The sequence below is a fragment of the Pseudophryne corroboree genome, chromosome 1 (assembly GCF_028390025.1).
Source record: "Pseudophryne corroboree isolate aPseCor3 chromosome 1, aPseCor3.hap2, whole genome shotgun sequence".
Taxonomy (NCBI): domain Eukaryota; kingdom Metazoa; phylum Chordata; class Amphibia; order Anura; family Myobatrachidae; genus Pseudophryne; species Pseudophryne corroboree.
In genome coordinates, this window is record NC_086444.1 from 623,957,625 (window position 1) to 623,974,200 (window position 16,576).

A 16,576-nucleotide genomic window follows, 5' to 3' on the forward strand; every position below is an offset into this window, starting at 1 on the left:
GAGCAACCAAACCATGACCTTTTCATATAGAGCAGATAGAATGCCTACAGATACAGAGCTTATACGCCACATAGCCAGTAGAGAAAAATATTTCCGATATAGGTATACCCTAGGAAGTAGGATTATGAGAGTTGGAGAGGTATCACCAGGATACTGTGCACATATCGTACAAGCTGATACGTGTACTAGACAGATGGGAGAATTAGGGTTAGGAGATTTCACATGGAAAATGTGTAATATGGTTATGTCCTACTCCGTCCCATATGTTCTCCCCGATGATGCATATTTCATATGCGGGAGGAAGGCGTATAAGTGGCTTGCCCCAAACTCTGAGGGATTGTGTTATATTGGAAAAGTACTGCCTGAGGTAATGACTGTATCACATGCCAAAATGAAAGATATACACCGTGTTGCCCAAGCTCCTTATACTCATACTCATTACGAGCACGTAGTTAAACGGCACCTGATAGAAAGAACAGAGCATCCGGCCTCTGACATGATCCACCGGGATTCAGTTTCTAATCGCGTTAGATTTCACTCGCACCGCCAGAGGAGTGTTGAATTATAAATACATATCTGCGCTTGCAAATTTGTTAGACAATATCACGGAAATGTATGATGACACGTTTAGGTATACTGGAAGAGAACTTCAAGCTTACAAAACAGAACTGGTCCAGCATAGAATGGTTCTTAATTATCTCACAGCAGTGACAGGTGGATATTGTGTCACACTGGCAACGCAGTACGGCGTGAAATGTTGCACATATATAACGAATAGCACCGAGGATCCGGTCGAGGTCATAGACCAAAAGATGGACGATATTCTCCAACTGAAGTGGGAATTTCGCAGGAGACACAATCTCACTCTTGCTGCTGTAGGTAATGAGCTGACTGGTTGGGTGTCATGGTTGAACCCGCGAAATTGGTTCTCTAATTTAGGAGAATGGGCTCAAGGAGTCATAATGGATGTTGGGAAGTTTCTCCTATGTATCTTAGGTGTTGTCATAACGATTGGCTTGATATTTAGATGCGGTCAGGCTTTAATGAAGTGCAAACGTAGTACCAGAGTAATGAGTCTAAGGAGTGAGGAAATTGTAGTTCCAATGGATTTGATTTATGACCCAACGGTAGAAACAATGATGTGATGAAAAAGCGATTATACGGTCCGTTTCTTTCACCTGTTTTTCCGTTTTCTCCAAGGTAAAAAGACCCACTTGGACGAGGAATTTGATGATCCGGTATACAGACAACGGATGGATTAAAGAAGAAGTTTTGACAACCTTATACACAGATATTTGATGAACTATGCCATAGACCCCCAGTTTCCCTAGAAATTTTAAAATTACGCTAGCCCAACACTTTTGTAAGTCTATGGACATTGGCAAAGCTTTTGCTCGCACCTTTTGGGCAAAAGCACAAAGAAGACTGCATTCAACAGACACCGAACAAGACTTCAACCGACAAATGTTCATTAACCTGACATAGAATACCACTGCATTTACCATAAGTGTTCTTTTTCTTCATTTCTACAACCCTCAGGTAATGACACACATAGTCGATAGGGAATACAGGCACAGGTATCAGCAATCACATACCTCCCCCATTCATGTATCATCAACTAAAATGTGCTTCCCCATTTTTGTTGCAACCACAACCGAAAAGAGCTCGGTAAAGTTTGACAGTCCATCCACAGACCCGTACCGCGGGATAAGAAGGAATTCAAATGTATACTTCGCAATACCTCGAAGCTTGATTTACAACACGTACGGCACGATGATACATGACCCCCCAAACATGGATTCATACACACATGCTTCTGCTATCTCACTAGGTCATACCCTTTTCCTACCTTCTCCTCTCCTCCCCTACCTAACCATAGAAATGTATTAACCCCTGACATATATTTTTCTCTTTTTGAAATGTTTTAGGAAGTGGCAGTTATTGTTGACTGCCAAAGGGTGGACTGTCAAAGTCAGAAAAATATCACTAGGCACAATGCCATATTTGCACCTCATACAGGTCCGCGCTGCGCATGCGTGCGCTCTCCTGTGCGTGCGCATACTCGCTGTTGCGGGCACCCGCAGGCGCACGGTATGTGCATTTACGGTAGAGTTTATGTGTTCGTAGCGTGCGACTCAATCGTTACATATTTTCACTATATAATGTATTTTGTAGATCATGGTCCCTTTGATAGATTCTGAAAGTTTAGTTAATGTAGCATGTTCATGGACAGAGAAATCCCTCTTTTTCTGATACAAAGGGTCAGACAGGGATTATACAGTGGTGTTTAGTATCCATCGGAAGAGTATTTAATTAGCAATATTCCGGTGTTGGTTTGAAGCTAATTAATCGCTCGTGCGAATAGTTATGGACATAAGAAGTTTATGTCCATTTACTATTATTTGCACTTACTTATCCATGCGGCGGGAAACCTAGTTTCCCACCCACCTGAGCAGTTGGAAATTGTCACAGCCCACCTGTATGAATCAACCTATGACCTTTTGTTATAATGCGAAGACGAATTCCTGTGTCCAATGAACAATGAGATTGTAGGGACCATTGAACTGTATTGTGTGTGGGGCATAAATAGACAAGCCGATCATATCCAGCTCACTCTCTTCAACGGTTCTCATTGCTGATAATCGGGAGCTGGATATCGAGGCGCATGCGATCGTTCCCCTTTGTGCGTAAGTTTTTCTCCGCAATCATATTGTTTTTCTTGTTATTGTGAGCCATATCTCTCTCTCTCTCTCTTCTCCTCTTTCTCTCTCGTACTCCCTTAAACGTAATAGTATTGTATTGTATTTCCTGTGTAGTTAACTGGTTAGTTAGTCTATGTTATATTGTAGTGTGTGACTTGTACTGTATTACTCTTTTTGCAAGTAATAACATTCATATAAGGCGTTAGACCCTAAGCCCGGTAGTTGTGTATTTCTTATAGTGTTAAGTATTCTCAGAGCGTCGGTGACGCTCGAACAGCTTTTAAGTTAATAAGGTTACATTGTGTTGCATCTACACCCTATCACTACACTAAGGTTTTACTGCATATTACATTGTTTATGGTTTAGATATAAAGGTTTAACATTGTGAGCGTCTGCGCCGCTGGTGATCTCCTCGTGGTCCCGAGCGTCCGCTACGCTATAGCGAACCATTACGTTAGTCAGCAGCCAATAGCGTGCCTGCCTGTGATCTCTTGGCCGTGAGCGAACGTGACGCTTGAGCGTCTCGACCACGGCTAAGTGATAGTTACGCAACGTGCGTACCCTTACGGTACTCCATACGTCAATAGCGTACAGTGTTCTTAGACCTCTTAAAGGGTTTTAAATAAGATAAATATTTAGCTTTATCAGGGACGTAGTCAAAACGTTGACATTCATAAAATTGCCAGTTATAATGTTGACACTGAACAATGTCAGCATGTGAAACACCAACATTCTGCATGGATTGGTGGTGGAGGGTAAGGCACAATTGGGAGGGTTTTGGTTAGGCTATGGGAGGAGAGTTTAGGGATAGGCACTATGAGGAGAGGGTAAAACTTAGGGTTAGTGATACAGCCAGAAGCGCGGGATCCGGTCTCTAGGTCGACAGTAACTAGGTCGACCACTATTGGTCGACAGTAACTAGGTCGACAGTAACTAGGTCGACAGGGTTTCTAGGTCGACAGGGTCTCTAGGTCGACATGTCAAAAGGTCAACATGAGTTTTTCACGATTTTTTTTTTTTAAACCTTTTCATACTTAACGATCCACGTTGAATACGATTGGAACGGTAATCTGTGTCAAGCGAAGCGGTAGCGGAGCGAGGCACTTTGCCCGAAGCATGGCGAGCGAAGCGGGCCATGCGAGGGGACATGGTGCACTAATTGGGGTTCCCGGTCACTGCACGAAGAAAACGACACCAAAAAACCCATAAAAAACTCATGTCGACCTTTTGACCTAGACCATGTCAACCTAAAGACCCTGTCGACCAATAGTGGTCAACCTAGACACTGTCGACCTAGTTACTATCTACCTTCCATACCACACCCCAGAAGCGCAGCTGGAACTAATTGAAGTTCTCATCAGCTGATCGCTGGGCGTGGCAAACATTGCTGGTTATTTCATCAGTGTCACCATAATAAATGTCTCATGCTAACATTATGAATGTGGACAAAACATACCACACCTCTGGGAAATAGTGTTTCTTTCCGCAGCATATAGAAATATCTTCATAGGGGCATTATCAAATTGGCCGCAAAAATGACAGTGGCCATCAGAACCATTTTTTTCAGCGATGCCGGTATGTGTGCTCCCTATTCCAGCGCATTTTTATCTCAAAAACCTGTGGGGAAACTAGCCTGTACCACCACCAAAAAAAAAACCTGGGTAATATAATAAGGGGGCAATTCATTTGTTAGAAAGCGCCACTATAATTAATAGGCCTTCATCAGATCAATTCAATTGTTTCAGGCGCCCATTAATTATTGTGCTTGTCACGCCCAATTAGACCGGGTTTAGCCATGTATAGAAGCTAAACCAGTCTAAACTCTCGGTTAGGATGGCCAAACCATAGTTTTTTTTATACATTTATTCTTGCCAGCTAAGGAGGCAGCCAGAAGAAATGTGTCGCTACCTATGGCATGCATGCCTGAACCAAGCAACAACTGAATTGTTCTGTCAAGGAGCCACCTAAATGCAGTCACGGGGGAAACAACTGAATTGCCCCATAAAAGTATATTACGGTCTCAAAGAAAAATATTTCTTTAAATTTGTTTTTACAAATTGGCTGATTTTTTCATTTGCTTTTACAAAAATGTAAAACAAAATATGATATAAAGCAAACTTTTTATTTAAATACAAACAGTAACAAAAAAAATGAAAAAAGGTGAAACAAAGAAAAGATGATTCTTTTTTTAAAGAAATGTAGAAAGCAATAATTTTTCATTGAAATACTGTAATTAAAATCAATGAATGATTAGATTCAATGAATGATCTAATAACCAACTGCACATATCAACATTTTCTGGTTATTACTTGCTTAATAATGTATATTATGGTCATCTGTGACTGATATGCTGTAAAGAAATTAGACAAGTAGTCACACATTTTTTCCTTCGAAAATTCCTTCCCCAACTTTGAATGATTGGGTATGCTAGGTTACCTGAATTAGTCTTGTGCTAGTAAACATCTCTTGCAGACTGCTGAACACTTTTTGGACCAGATAATGGGAGGCATCCCAGACATATTCCTGACAGAGAAAAACAAACAAGTTATGCCATTTTGGAAAATACGAAGAGAATTAAAACGTAATATAAAAAGGGCAAGAAGCACAGGATATATGAAACACACAAATGAATACACCAGACAAAATAAATAATATACCGGAAAAAATAATAGGGAATGTGGAAAGACAAGTGGCATAAGTTCAATGACGTGGGATGTGAACATGCATGTAGATGGTGACACAAATTATTGGATGATCACTGTGAATGTCTGAGGTATAGAATGCAAATTTGTTGAGATATTGTTTCTTTTTCAGGTAGAACCGTGGGTCGTACACGTAACATGACGGAGTGGGAAATGGGAGCCATTGTTTTTGACTGAGAGGATGGCCATAACCTGGAGGAGGTGGCAGCATTTGTTGGTGTGCCCTCAAGACAGTGAGCAGTATCCATATACAGTGGAAAAAGCATGGACACCAAGAATCTCAGCGACGGAACAGTGGGCGAAAGGTTTAGATTGGTTTGCAGAGCACCAGACTGACGTGCCCCATCTCACGTGTCCTTTCAATTCGCCAGATCTGGGACTCTGGTACTGTTTTGCTGGGTCCAGCATTGTACTGTTGGAGCAGTTTGTGACGCGCTTGGAACACATTGGTGGGTAGTAGGCACCCTAAATGCCTGTGGTCACGATTTGTCATGATCGATTTATGCCCACTGTTCTACCACTGAGATTCTTGGTGTGCATGGTTCTTCCACAGTAGATGGATACTACTCACTATCTACGAGGGTACATCAACAAAACGCAGCCACCTCTCACAGACTATGGCCATGCTCTCGAGCAAAAACAATGGCTCCCTTTTGCCACTCAGTCTTGTCACGTGTACGACCCATGGTTCCACATGAAAATTAAACAATATCTCAACAAATTCGCATTGTATCAATACCGGAGACATTCACAATGATCACCCAATAGTTTTAGTGTCCCCATCTACATGTTCACGTCCACATTGCATATTATTATGGGGTCATATGTATACTGCTGTTTAAACATACGACTACCTTTTGTTTTAGTAATGCTATATTGCACATTGTGCCAAGTTAAGGAAAGGCAGATAATAGGATTTTAATTACCTACCGGTAAATCCTTTTCTCGTAGTCCATAAGGGATATTGGGGAGACTTAGTACAATGGGGTATAGACGGGGTCCAAAGGAGCCGGTGCACTATGCCCCCTTCCACAGGTAGTTATAGGTAAAACAGTGCCCGAAAGAGAAAGGACATACTCGAGAGAAGGAACATAACAAGGAGTGGTGAGATTTACACACCAGCACACCACAACGTAAAACGACCAGCAACGGCTGGCAATGAAACAGCAACAGCTGAACAGGTAACCAAACAAGAGAGAACCTGCAGAAAAGTCAACGCACTGAGGTGGGCGCCCAATATCCCTTATGGACTACGAGAAAAGGATTTATCGGCAGGTAATTAAAATACTATTTTCTCTAGCATCCATAAGGGACATTGGGGATACTTAGTACGATAGGGATGTCCCAAAGCTTACAGAATGGGCGGGAACATGCAGAGACTTCTGCAGCCCTGCCTGTCCAAACTGGGTATCCTCTTTGGCCAGGGTATCAAACCTGTAGAACTTCACAAACGTGTTCTTCCCCGACCAGGTAGCAGCTCGGCATAGTTGCAATGCAGAGACTCCACGGGCAGCCGCCCAGGAAGACCCCACCGATCTTGTAGAGTGGGCCTTCAGAGATTGTGGAACAGGCAAGGCTGCAGACACATAGGCCTGTTGGATAGTAAGACTAAGCCAATGAGCAATGGACTGCTTCGAAGCAAGGCAACCCTTTTTCTGTGCATCAGAGTACAAGGGATCAGTCTTTCTGATCCGAGCCGTTCGCTTGACATAGATCTTCAAGGCTCGCACAGCATCTAATGCCTTCGGAGGAGCAGAAGTGTCAGAACTTGATGGAACCACAATAGGTTGATTTAAGTGGAACGCAGAGACAGCCTTTGGCAGGAACTACTGTCTAGTCCTGAGCTTCGCTCTGTCCTCGTAAAAGACCAAGTAGGGACTTTTACACGATAAGGCACACAATTCTGAAACACGCCTAGCAGAAGCCAGGGCCAACAACATCACCGTCTTTCACGTGAGGTACTTGTATCCTACCGTCATCAGTGGTTCAAACCAGGAGGACTGGAGAAACTCCAACACAACATTTAAATCCCAGGGTGCCGTGGGCGGCACAAAAGGAGGTTGTATGTGAAGTACCCCTTGCAAGAAGGTCTGAAATGTCAATACTGCCAATTTCTTCTGGAAGACAATTGAGGGCGCTGAAATCTGGACCTTAATGGAACCCAGATGTAAACCCTTATCCACACCAGCCTGCAGGAAACGTCCCAAGTGGAACTCCGCAGGCGGATACGTGCGTTCCTCGCACCAAGAGACATTATCTACTCCAGATATGATGATAGTGTTTAGACGTCACATGTTTCCTGGCCTGAACCATGGTAGCAATAACCTTTCTGGAAAGGCCCTTTTGAGCTAGGATGCTCCACTCAACCTCCATGCCGTCAAACGAAGTCGCCGTAAGTCCGGGTAGATGAACGGTACTTGTTGAAGATCTCTTCTTAGTGGTAGAGGCCAAGGGACTTCGACGGACATGTCCAGAAGATCCACGTACCACGCCCTCCGAGGCCAATCCGGGGCAATCAGAATTGCCTGGACTTCTTGATTTCTGATTCACTTTAGCACCCTTAGGAGCATCGTAATCGGAGGAAACAGGTAGACCAGCCGGTAAGGCCAAGGCGATGTCAGTGCATCCACTGCCCTCGCCTGAAGGTCCCTGGTTCGAGAGCAATATCAATTAAGCTTCTTGTTGAGTCGAGAAGCCATCATGCCTACTTGTGGGCAGCCCCACCAGTCGATGATCTGCTGAAACACCTGATGGTGGAGCCCCCACTCTCCCGGGTGGAGATCGTGACGACTCAGGAAGTCCGCTTCCTAGTTGTTTACTCCCGGAATGAAGATTGCGGACATTGCTCTTGCATTCCCTTCTGCCCAGAAGAGTATTCTTGACACGCAAGGGCATGCAGGCTCTGCTTTTTGTCCCTCCTTGCCGATTGATGAACGCCACTGCTGTGGCATTGGCCGACTGTACCTGGATCGCGTGATCCCTGAGTAGAGGAGAGGCCTGAAGCAGAGCATTGTAGCTCGCCCAGAGTTCCAGAACATTGATCGGAAGGAGGGCTTCATGGACTGACCACCTGCCCTGGAACTGAGCCCCTTGGGTGACAGCTCCCCATCCGTTGTGAGGGGGATCCAATCCTGAATCCCGAAACTCCGCCTTGCAGGAGATTGGAAGACATCATCTCCGCCATTACCTTTGTGAACACCCTCGGAGGTGTAGACAGGTCGAAGGGTAGCGCCTGGAACTGGTAGTGATCGTCCAGTAGGGCAAACCTCAGATAAGCCTGATGAGGTGGCCAAATCGGAATATGGAGATAGGCGTCCCTGATATCCAGGGAGACCATGAATTCCTGTTATTCCAGGACCGCAATCACTGCTCGCAAGGATTCTATTTTAACTTGAAAACCTTCAGGTAAGGGTTCAAGGACTTTAGATTCAAAAATAAGATTTTAGTCACCGGTAAATCTATTTCTCGTAGTCCGTAGTGGATGCTGGGAACTCCGAAAGGACCATGGGGGATAGCGGCTCCGCAGGAGACTGGGCACAACTAAAGAAAGCTTTTAGGTCACCTGGTGTGCACTGGCTCCTCCCACTATGGCCCTCCTCCAAGCCTCAGTTAGGACACTGTGCCCGGACGAGCTGACATAATAAGGAAGGATTTTGAATCCCGGGTAAGACTCCTACCAGCCACACCAATCACACCGTATAACTCGTGATACTATACCCAGTTTAACAGTATGAAAACAACTGAGCCTCTCAACAGATGGCTCAACAATAACCCTTCAGTTAACAATAACTATGTACAAGTATTGCAGACAATCCGCACTTGGGATGGGCGCCCAGCATCCACTACGGACTACGAGAAATAGATTTACCGGTGAGTAAAATCTTATTTTCTCTGACGTCCTAGTGGATGCTGGGAACTCCGAAAGGACCATGGGGATTATACCAAAGCTCCCAAACGGGCGGGAGAGTGCGGATGACTCTGCAGCACCGAATGAGAGAACTCAAGGTCCTCCTCAGCCAGGGTATCAAATTTGTAGAATTTTGCAAACGCGTTTGCCCCTGACCAAGTAGCAGCTCGGCAAAGTTGTAAAGCCGAGACCCCTCGGGCAGCCGCCCAAGATGAGCCCACCTTCCTTGTGGAATGGGCTTTTACTGATTTAGGATGCGGCAGTCCTGCCGCAGAATGCGCCAGCTGAATTGTGCTACAAATCCAGCGAGCAATAGTCTGCTTAGAAGCAGGAGCACCCAGTTTGTTGGGTGCATACAGGATAAATAGCGAGTCAGTTTTCCTGACTCTAGCCGTCCTGGAAACATAAATTTTCAAGGCCCTGACTACGTCCAGTAACTTGGAATCCTCCAAGTCCCTAGTAGCCGCAGGCACCACAATAGGTTGGTTCAAGTGAAAAGCTGATACCACCTTAGGGAGAAACTGGGGACAAGTCCTCAATTCCGCCCTATCCATATGGAAAATCAGATAAGGGCTTTTACATGACAAAGCTGCCAATTCTGACACACGCCTGGCTGAAGCCAAGGCCAATAACATGACCACTTTCCACGTGAGATATTTTAGATCCACGGTTTTAAGTGGCTCAAACCAATGTGATTTTAAGAAACTCAACACCACGTTGAGATCCCAAGGTGCCACAGGAGGCACAAACGGGGGCTGAATATGCAGCACTCCTTTCACAAACGTCTGAACTTCAGGTAGTGAAGCTAGTTCTTTCTGGAAGAAAATCGACAGAGCCGAGATCTGTACCTTAATGGAGCCTAATTTCAGGCCCATAGTCACTCCTGCTTGTAGGAAATGCAGAAATCGACCTAGTTGAAATTCCTCTGTTGGGGCCTTTTTGGCCTCACACCAAGCAACATATTTCCGCCATATGCGGTGATAATGCTTTGCAGTTACATCTTTCCTGGCTTTAATCAGCGTAGGAATGACTTCCTCCGGAATGCCCTTTTCCTGCAGGATCCGGCGTTCAACCGCCATGCCGTCAAACGCAGCCGCGGTAAGTCTTGGAACAGACAGGGCCCCTGCTGCAGCAGGTCCTGTCTGAGCGGCAGAGGCCATGGGTCCTCTGAGATCATCTCTTGAAGTTCCGGGTACCACGCTCGTCTGGGCCAATCCGGAACCACAAGTTCTGTTCTTACTCCTCGTTTTCTTATTATTCTCAGTACCCTTGGTATGAGAGGCAGAGGAGGGAACACATAAGCTGACTGGTACACCCACGGTGTCACTAGAGCGTCCACAGCTATCGCCTGGATCAGTACCGGCTGGTGTAGAAGCAGGGATTTTGCCTGACTTAGGGCATTGTAAATGGCCCTTAGTTCCAGAATATTTATGTGTAGGGAAGTCTCCTGACTCGACCATAGTCCTTGGAAGTTTCTTCCCTGTGTGACTGCCCCCCAGCCTCGAAGGCTGGCATCCGTGGTCACCAGGACCCAGTCCTGTATGCCGAATCTTCGGCCCTCTAGAAGATGAGCACTCTGCAGCCACCACAGCAGAGACACCCTGGTTCTTGGAGACAGGGTTATTAGGCGATGCATCTGAAGATGCGATCCGGACCATTGGTCCAACAGGTCCCACTGAAAGATTCTGGCATGGAACCTGCCGAAAGGAATTGCTTCGTAAGAAGCCACCATCTTTCCCAGGACCCGCGTGCAGTGATGCACCGATACCTGTTTTGGTTTCAGGAGGTCTCTGACTAGAGATGACAGCACCTTGGCTTTCTCCTCCGGGAGAAACACTTTTTTTTTGGACTGTATCCAGAATCATACCCAGGAACAGTAGACGTGTTGTCGGAACCAGCTGTGATTTTGGAATATTCAGAATCCAACCGTGCTGGTGTAGCACCTCCTGAGATAGTGCTACTCCCACCAACAACTGCTCCTTGGACCTCGCCTTTATTAGGAGATCGTCCAAGTACGGGATAATTAAAACTCCCTTTCTTCGAAGGAGTATCATCATTTCCGCCATTACCTTGGTAAACACCCTCGGTGCCGTGGAGAGTCCAAACGGCAGCGTCTGGAATTGGTAATGGCAATCCTGTACCACAAATCTGAGGTACTCCTGGTGAGGATAGTAAATGGGGACATGCAGGTAAGCATCCTTGATGTCCAGGGATACCATGTAATCCCCCTCGTCCAGGCTTGCAATAACCGCCCAGAGCGATTCCATCTTGAACTTGAATTTTTTTATGTATGTGTTCAAGGATTTCAAATTTAAAATGGGTCTCACCGAACCGTCCGGTTTCGGTACCACAAACAGTGTGGAATAGTAACCCCGTCCTTGTTGAAGTAGGGGCACCTTGATTATCACCTGCTGGGAATACAGCTTGTGAATTGCCGCTAGCACAGCCTCCCTGTCTGAAGGAGTAATCGGCAAGGCAGATTTTAGGAACCGGTGGGGTGGAGACGCCTCGAATTCCAGTTTGTACCCTTGAGATACTATTTGCAGGATCCAGGGATCCACCTGTGAGCGAGCCCACTGATCGCTGAAATTTTTGAGGCGGCCCCCCACCGTACCTGGCTCCGCCTGTGGAGCCCCACCGTCATGCGGCGGACTTGGAAGAAGCGGGGGAGGACTTTTGCTCCTGGGAACCTGCAGTTTGTTGCAGCCTTTTTCCCCTACCTCTGCCTCTGGACAGAAAGGACCCGCCTTTTCCACGCCGGTTTTTCTGAGTCCGAAAGGACTGTACCTGATAAAACGGCGCCTTTTTAGGCTGTGAGGGAACATGGGGTAAAAATGCTGACTTCCCAGCAGTTGCTGTGGAAACTAGGTCCGAGAGACCATCCCCAAATAACTCCTCACCCTTATAAGGCAAAACTTCCATGTGCCTTTTTGAATCTGCATCCCCTGTCCACTGGCGAGTCCATAAGCCTCTCCTAGCAGAAATGGACAATGCACTTATTTTAGATGCCAGCCGGCAGATCTCCCTCTGTGCATCTCTCATGTATAAGACTGAGTCTTTTATATGCTCTATGGTTAGCAGAATAGTGTCCCTGTCTAGGGTGTCAATATTTTCTGACAGGGAATCTGACCACGCAGCGGCAGCACTGCACATCCATGCTGACGCAATAGCTGGTCTAAGTATAATGCCTGAGTGTGTATATACAGACTTCAGGATCGCCTCCTGCTTTCTATCAGCAGGTTCCTTGAGGGCGGCCGTATCCGGAGACGGTAGTGCACCTTTTTAGACAAACGTGTGAGCGCTTTATCCACCCTAGGGGGTGTCTCCCAACGTGACCTATCCTCTGGCGGGAATACCCTTTTTAGTGGTACCTGGGTTTATATCAGAAATTTGTAACACCTCTTTCATTGCTTCAATCATGCAACGAATGGCCTTAGTGGACATTAGACTAGACTCATCGTCGTCGACACTGGTGTCAGTATCCGTGTCGACATCCGCGTCTGCCATCTGAGGTAGCGGGCGTTTTAGAGCCCCCGATGGCCTTTGAGACGCCTGGACAGGCACGAGCTGAGAAGCCGGCTGTCCCGCATTTGGCATGTCGTCAAATTTTTTGTGTAAGGAGTCGACACGTGCACGCAATTCCTTCCATAAGTCCATCCACTCAGGTGTCTGCCCCGCAGGGGGTGACATCCCTTCTATAGGCATCTGCTCCGCCTCCATATCATTATCCTCATCAAACATGTCGACACAGCCGTACCGACACACCGCACACACACAGGGAATGCTCTAACAGAGGACAGGACCCACAAAAGCCCTTTGGGGAGACAGAGTGAGAGTATGCCAGCACACACCAGAGCGCTATATAATGCAGGGACTAACTGAATTATGTCCCCTATATACTGCGCCTAAATTTAGTGCCCCCCCTCTCTTTTTTACCCTTTTCTGTAGTGTAGACTGCAGGGGAGAGCCAGGGAGCTTCCTTCCAGCGGAGCTGTGAGGGAGAAATGGCGCCAGTGTGCTGAAGGAGATAGCTCCGCCCCTTTTTCGCGGACTTTTCTCCCGCTTTTTTATGGATTCTGGCAGGGGTAATTATCACATATATAGCCTCTGGGGCTATATATTGTGGTATTTTTGCCAGCCAAGGTGTTTTTATTGCTGCTCAGGGCGCCCCCCCCTAGCGCCCTGCACCCTCAGTGACCGGAGTGTGAAGTGTGTATGAGGAGCAATGGCGCACAGCTGCAGTGCTGTGCGCTACCTTGGTGAAGACTGATGTCTTCTGCCGCCGATTTTCCGGACCTCTTCTTGCTTCTGGCTCTGTAAGGGGGACGGCGGCGCGGCTCCGGGACCGAACACCAAGGCCAGTTCCATGCGGTCGATCCCTCTGGAGCTAATGGTGTCCAGTAGCCTAAGAAGCCCAAGCTAGCTGCAAGCAGGTAGGTTCGCTTCTTCTCCCCTTAGTCCCTCGCTGCAGTGAGCCTGTTGCCACCAGGTCTCACTGTAAAATAAAAAACCTAATTATATACTTTCTTTTTAGAAGCTCAGGAGAGCCCCTAGTATGCATCCAACCTCGGCCGGGCACAAAATCTAACTGAGGCTTGGAGGGGGGTCATAGTGGGAGGAGCCAGTGCACACCAGGTGACCTAAAAGCTTTCTTTAGTTGTGCCCAGTCTCCTGCGGAGCCGCTATCCCCCATGGTCCTTTCGGAGTTCCCAGCATCCACTAGGACGCCAGAGAAATGGGTCTTACCGAACCATCCGGCTTCAGCACCACAAACGGGTTGGAGTAATAACCCTTGCTTCGTTGTATTGGTACTGGAACAACTTTTGAATGGCCTGTTTCAACGTAACTTGCGTATCCTCCAAAGCTGGTAAGCTTGATTTGAAAAATCGTTGGGGAGGAGCACCATCGAACTCCAGCTTGTAGCCCTGAGAAATGAGGTCCTTGACCCAGGTATCCTGGCAGGAACTTTCCCAGATGCGGCTGAAGTGATGCAGTAGAGCTCCCACCTCAAGATCCCCTCGAGATGGGTGGGCACCGTCATGTTGAGGACTTAGTGGAAGCAGACCTGGTGCTCTGTTCCTGAGAACCGGTGTTTGTAGGTCTTCTTGTCTTACCTCTGGTGCCTGTAGCCACATTGGAGGCACCTCTGGCCCTAGATCGAAATCTGTTAGACTGAAAGGGCTGAACAGACAGCTCCGGGTAGGAACGCCCAATCGGCGGGGCCCCAGAGGGGAGAAACGTGGATTGCCCTGCAGTAACCTTAGAAATCCACATATCCAACTCAACCCCGAAGAGCCCTTCCCCAGAAAAGGCGAGAGATTCCACAATGCGATTGGACTCTGCGTCCGCTATCCATTGACGCAACCACAAGGCCCTGCGCGCCGACACTGCCACGGCAGAGGTCCTAGCATTAATTTTGCCCATCTCCTTGAGCAAGTCACATAGGACGCAGTCAGTGTCCTGAATGTGCTTCAGGAGAGTCACCGTAGTGATCAGAGGTATATCCCCGGAGAGGCCCTCCTGAATTTGAGAAGCCCACATATGAATGTCATGTGTCATCCAGCAACCCGCTATGACCGGCCTTTGCGATACACCTGCTGCTGTGTAGATAGACTTTAGTGTAGCCTCTATTTGTCTGTCCCCAGGGTCCTTTATGGTAAAAGAGCCCCGGGCAGGCAGCACCGCCTTTTTAGACAGTCAAGAGACTGATACGTCAACCCCCAGGGGTTCTTCCCAGAATTTTCTACCTTCAGGAGCAAATGGGAAAGTGTGCAAAAATCTTTTTGACACTTAGTATTTTTTGTCTAGATTTTTCCAGGCTAACTTAAACAGGTCATCTAACTCAGGGAAAGTGACATTAGGCTTGTTTTGTGTAAAGAAAAATGAGTGCTGTGAAGCAGCGTCCTCTAGAGGGAGTTTTAACACATCCCGTATAGCCAGAATGAGGGGATCAATACCCTGAGCAGAAGTGAAATCCCCACTAACGGGATCCAAGTCCTCCCCATTCTCCTGTATATTTTCATCTGAATCAGAGAGTAGAGCAGGTAAACCACACGTTTGTGGCCCTGGGTTGGGGTGGGGGGGTGGGGGGGTTGTGTAACATCCGCCCTGGCAGCTAGGTCTGCAACAGCCTGTTGTAGTAGCTGAGTTTTTTGAGCATTAGCAGTGAGTTGTGATGACATATCAGACATCATAGTTTTAATGGCACGTAGCCAGGAAGGCTCTTGACCCTCTCCCCCAGCCCCCTCACTGAGTTGTGAAGATTGGCTGCATTGTTCACATGATACAGAATCAGATGATAAGGGAGAGAATCTGGTGTGGCATACACTGCATAGTTTGTGTTTACCCATGTTCACAGTAAAGCACAATTACATACACACAGACAAGTAATAACTTAGCAAGCCTGCCCTTACTGTGTGTGAGAGGGAGATAGAGAGAGGAGATCAGCACACCCCAGCTACACAACCCCAGTAAGGCTGTAAGATGTAATATCACAGTAAAAACCTATGATTACTGTCCTTTATAGGACACATATTGTGTACAATTGCGGCTCTACCCCTTTGCAACACCCTGTCCCAGTTTTCTAGTGTTTTCGGAGTGTCAGGAGGAGCTGTGTGTGCCTGCTGCTGCAAGCAAAGGAAGGCGCCAAAATACCGCTGGTCCCTCTCTGAGATAGCTCTGTCCCTTCCCAATGGCGCCAGAGCTACAGAGTTTTTTATACTAGCAATGTCTTCCAAATAGCTTAAAAACATCACACAAGTGCTAGTTTAAAGCCACTGCTAGCCAGTGTACACAGGGGGCTATAGCAGGACCCCCCAGGAAGGTCCCGTAAGCCTCCCCTGCGTATCAGCTGCACTTTGAACCGGGAGACCCGCCTAGCGGGGCCCCCGGTTTGTACTCACTACTGTCGTCACCTTTAGGATATTGTTAGGGATGTGCGCCGTGCTGCGATCTCGACAGCAGTGCCCCGCTGAACAAACAATCTCTCAGGACGGTGGTCCTGCAGCGGAGAAGCAGTTCTGACGCCTCGCAAGGCCCAGTGACCGCCCCCCCCCCCCCCCCACCCCAACTCCCACGGTGCAGGTATGCTGTTGCCCAAACAGCATACCGAAAATAATAACGATTGAAAAGAAACTGAAGAAACGTTTATGGAGCTGCAGAGATGTGCATCTTCTCCTGAGGGCACTTTTTTCTAAACTGCTTGTGGGAGTGGGCATAGAGGGGAGGAGCCAGTACACCCAGTGAAGAAATTTAAAGTGCACCGG

The 16,576-nt window shown here is 47.2% G+C and overlaps 1 protein-coding gene across 3 annotated transcripts in view; it reads right to left on the reverse strand.

Annotated features, from left to right (window-relative positions):
• Positions 1–16,576, reverse strand: part of POLRMT (RNA polymerase mitochondrial) — a 283,173-nt gene that overhangs the window by 106,805 nt on the left and 159,792 nt on the right. For all 3 annotated transcript variants that reach the window (XM_063914478.1, XM_063914479.1, XM_063914481.1), the window contains one exon: positions 5,139–5,225. In XM_063914478.1, coding sequence (XP_063770548.1) covers positions 5,139–5,225 — 87 coding nt within the window. The remainder of the gene's footprint in view (positions 1–5,138; positions 5,226–16,576) is intronic.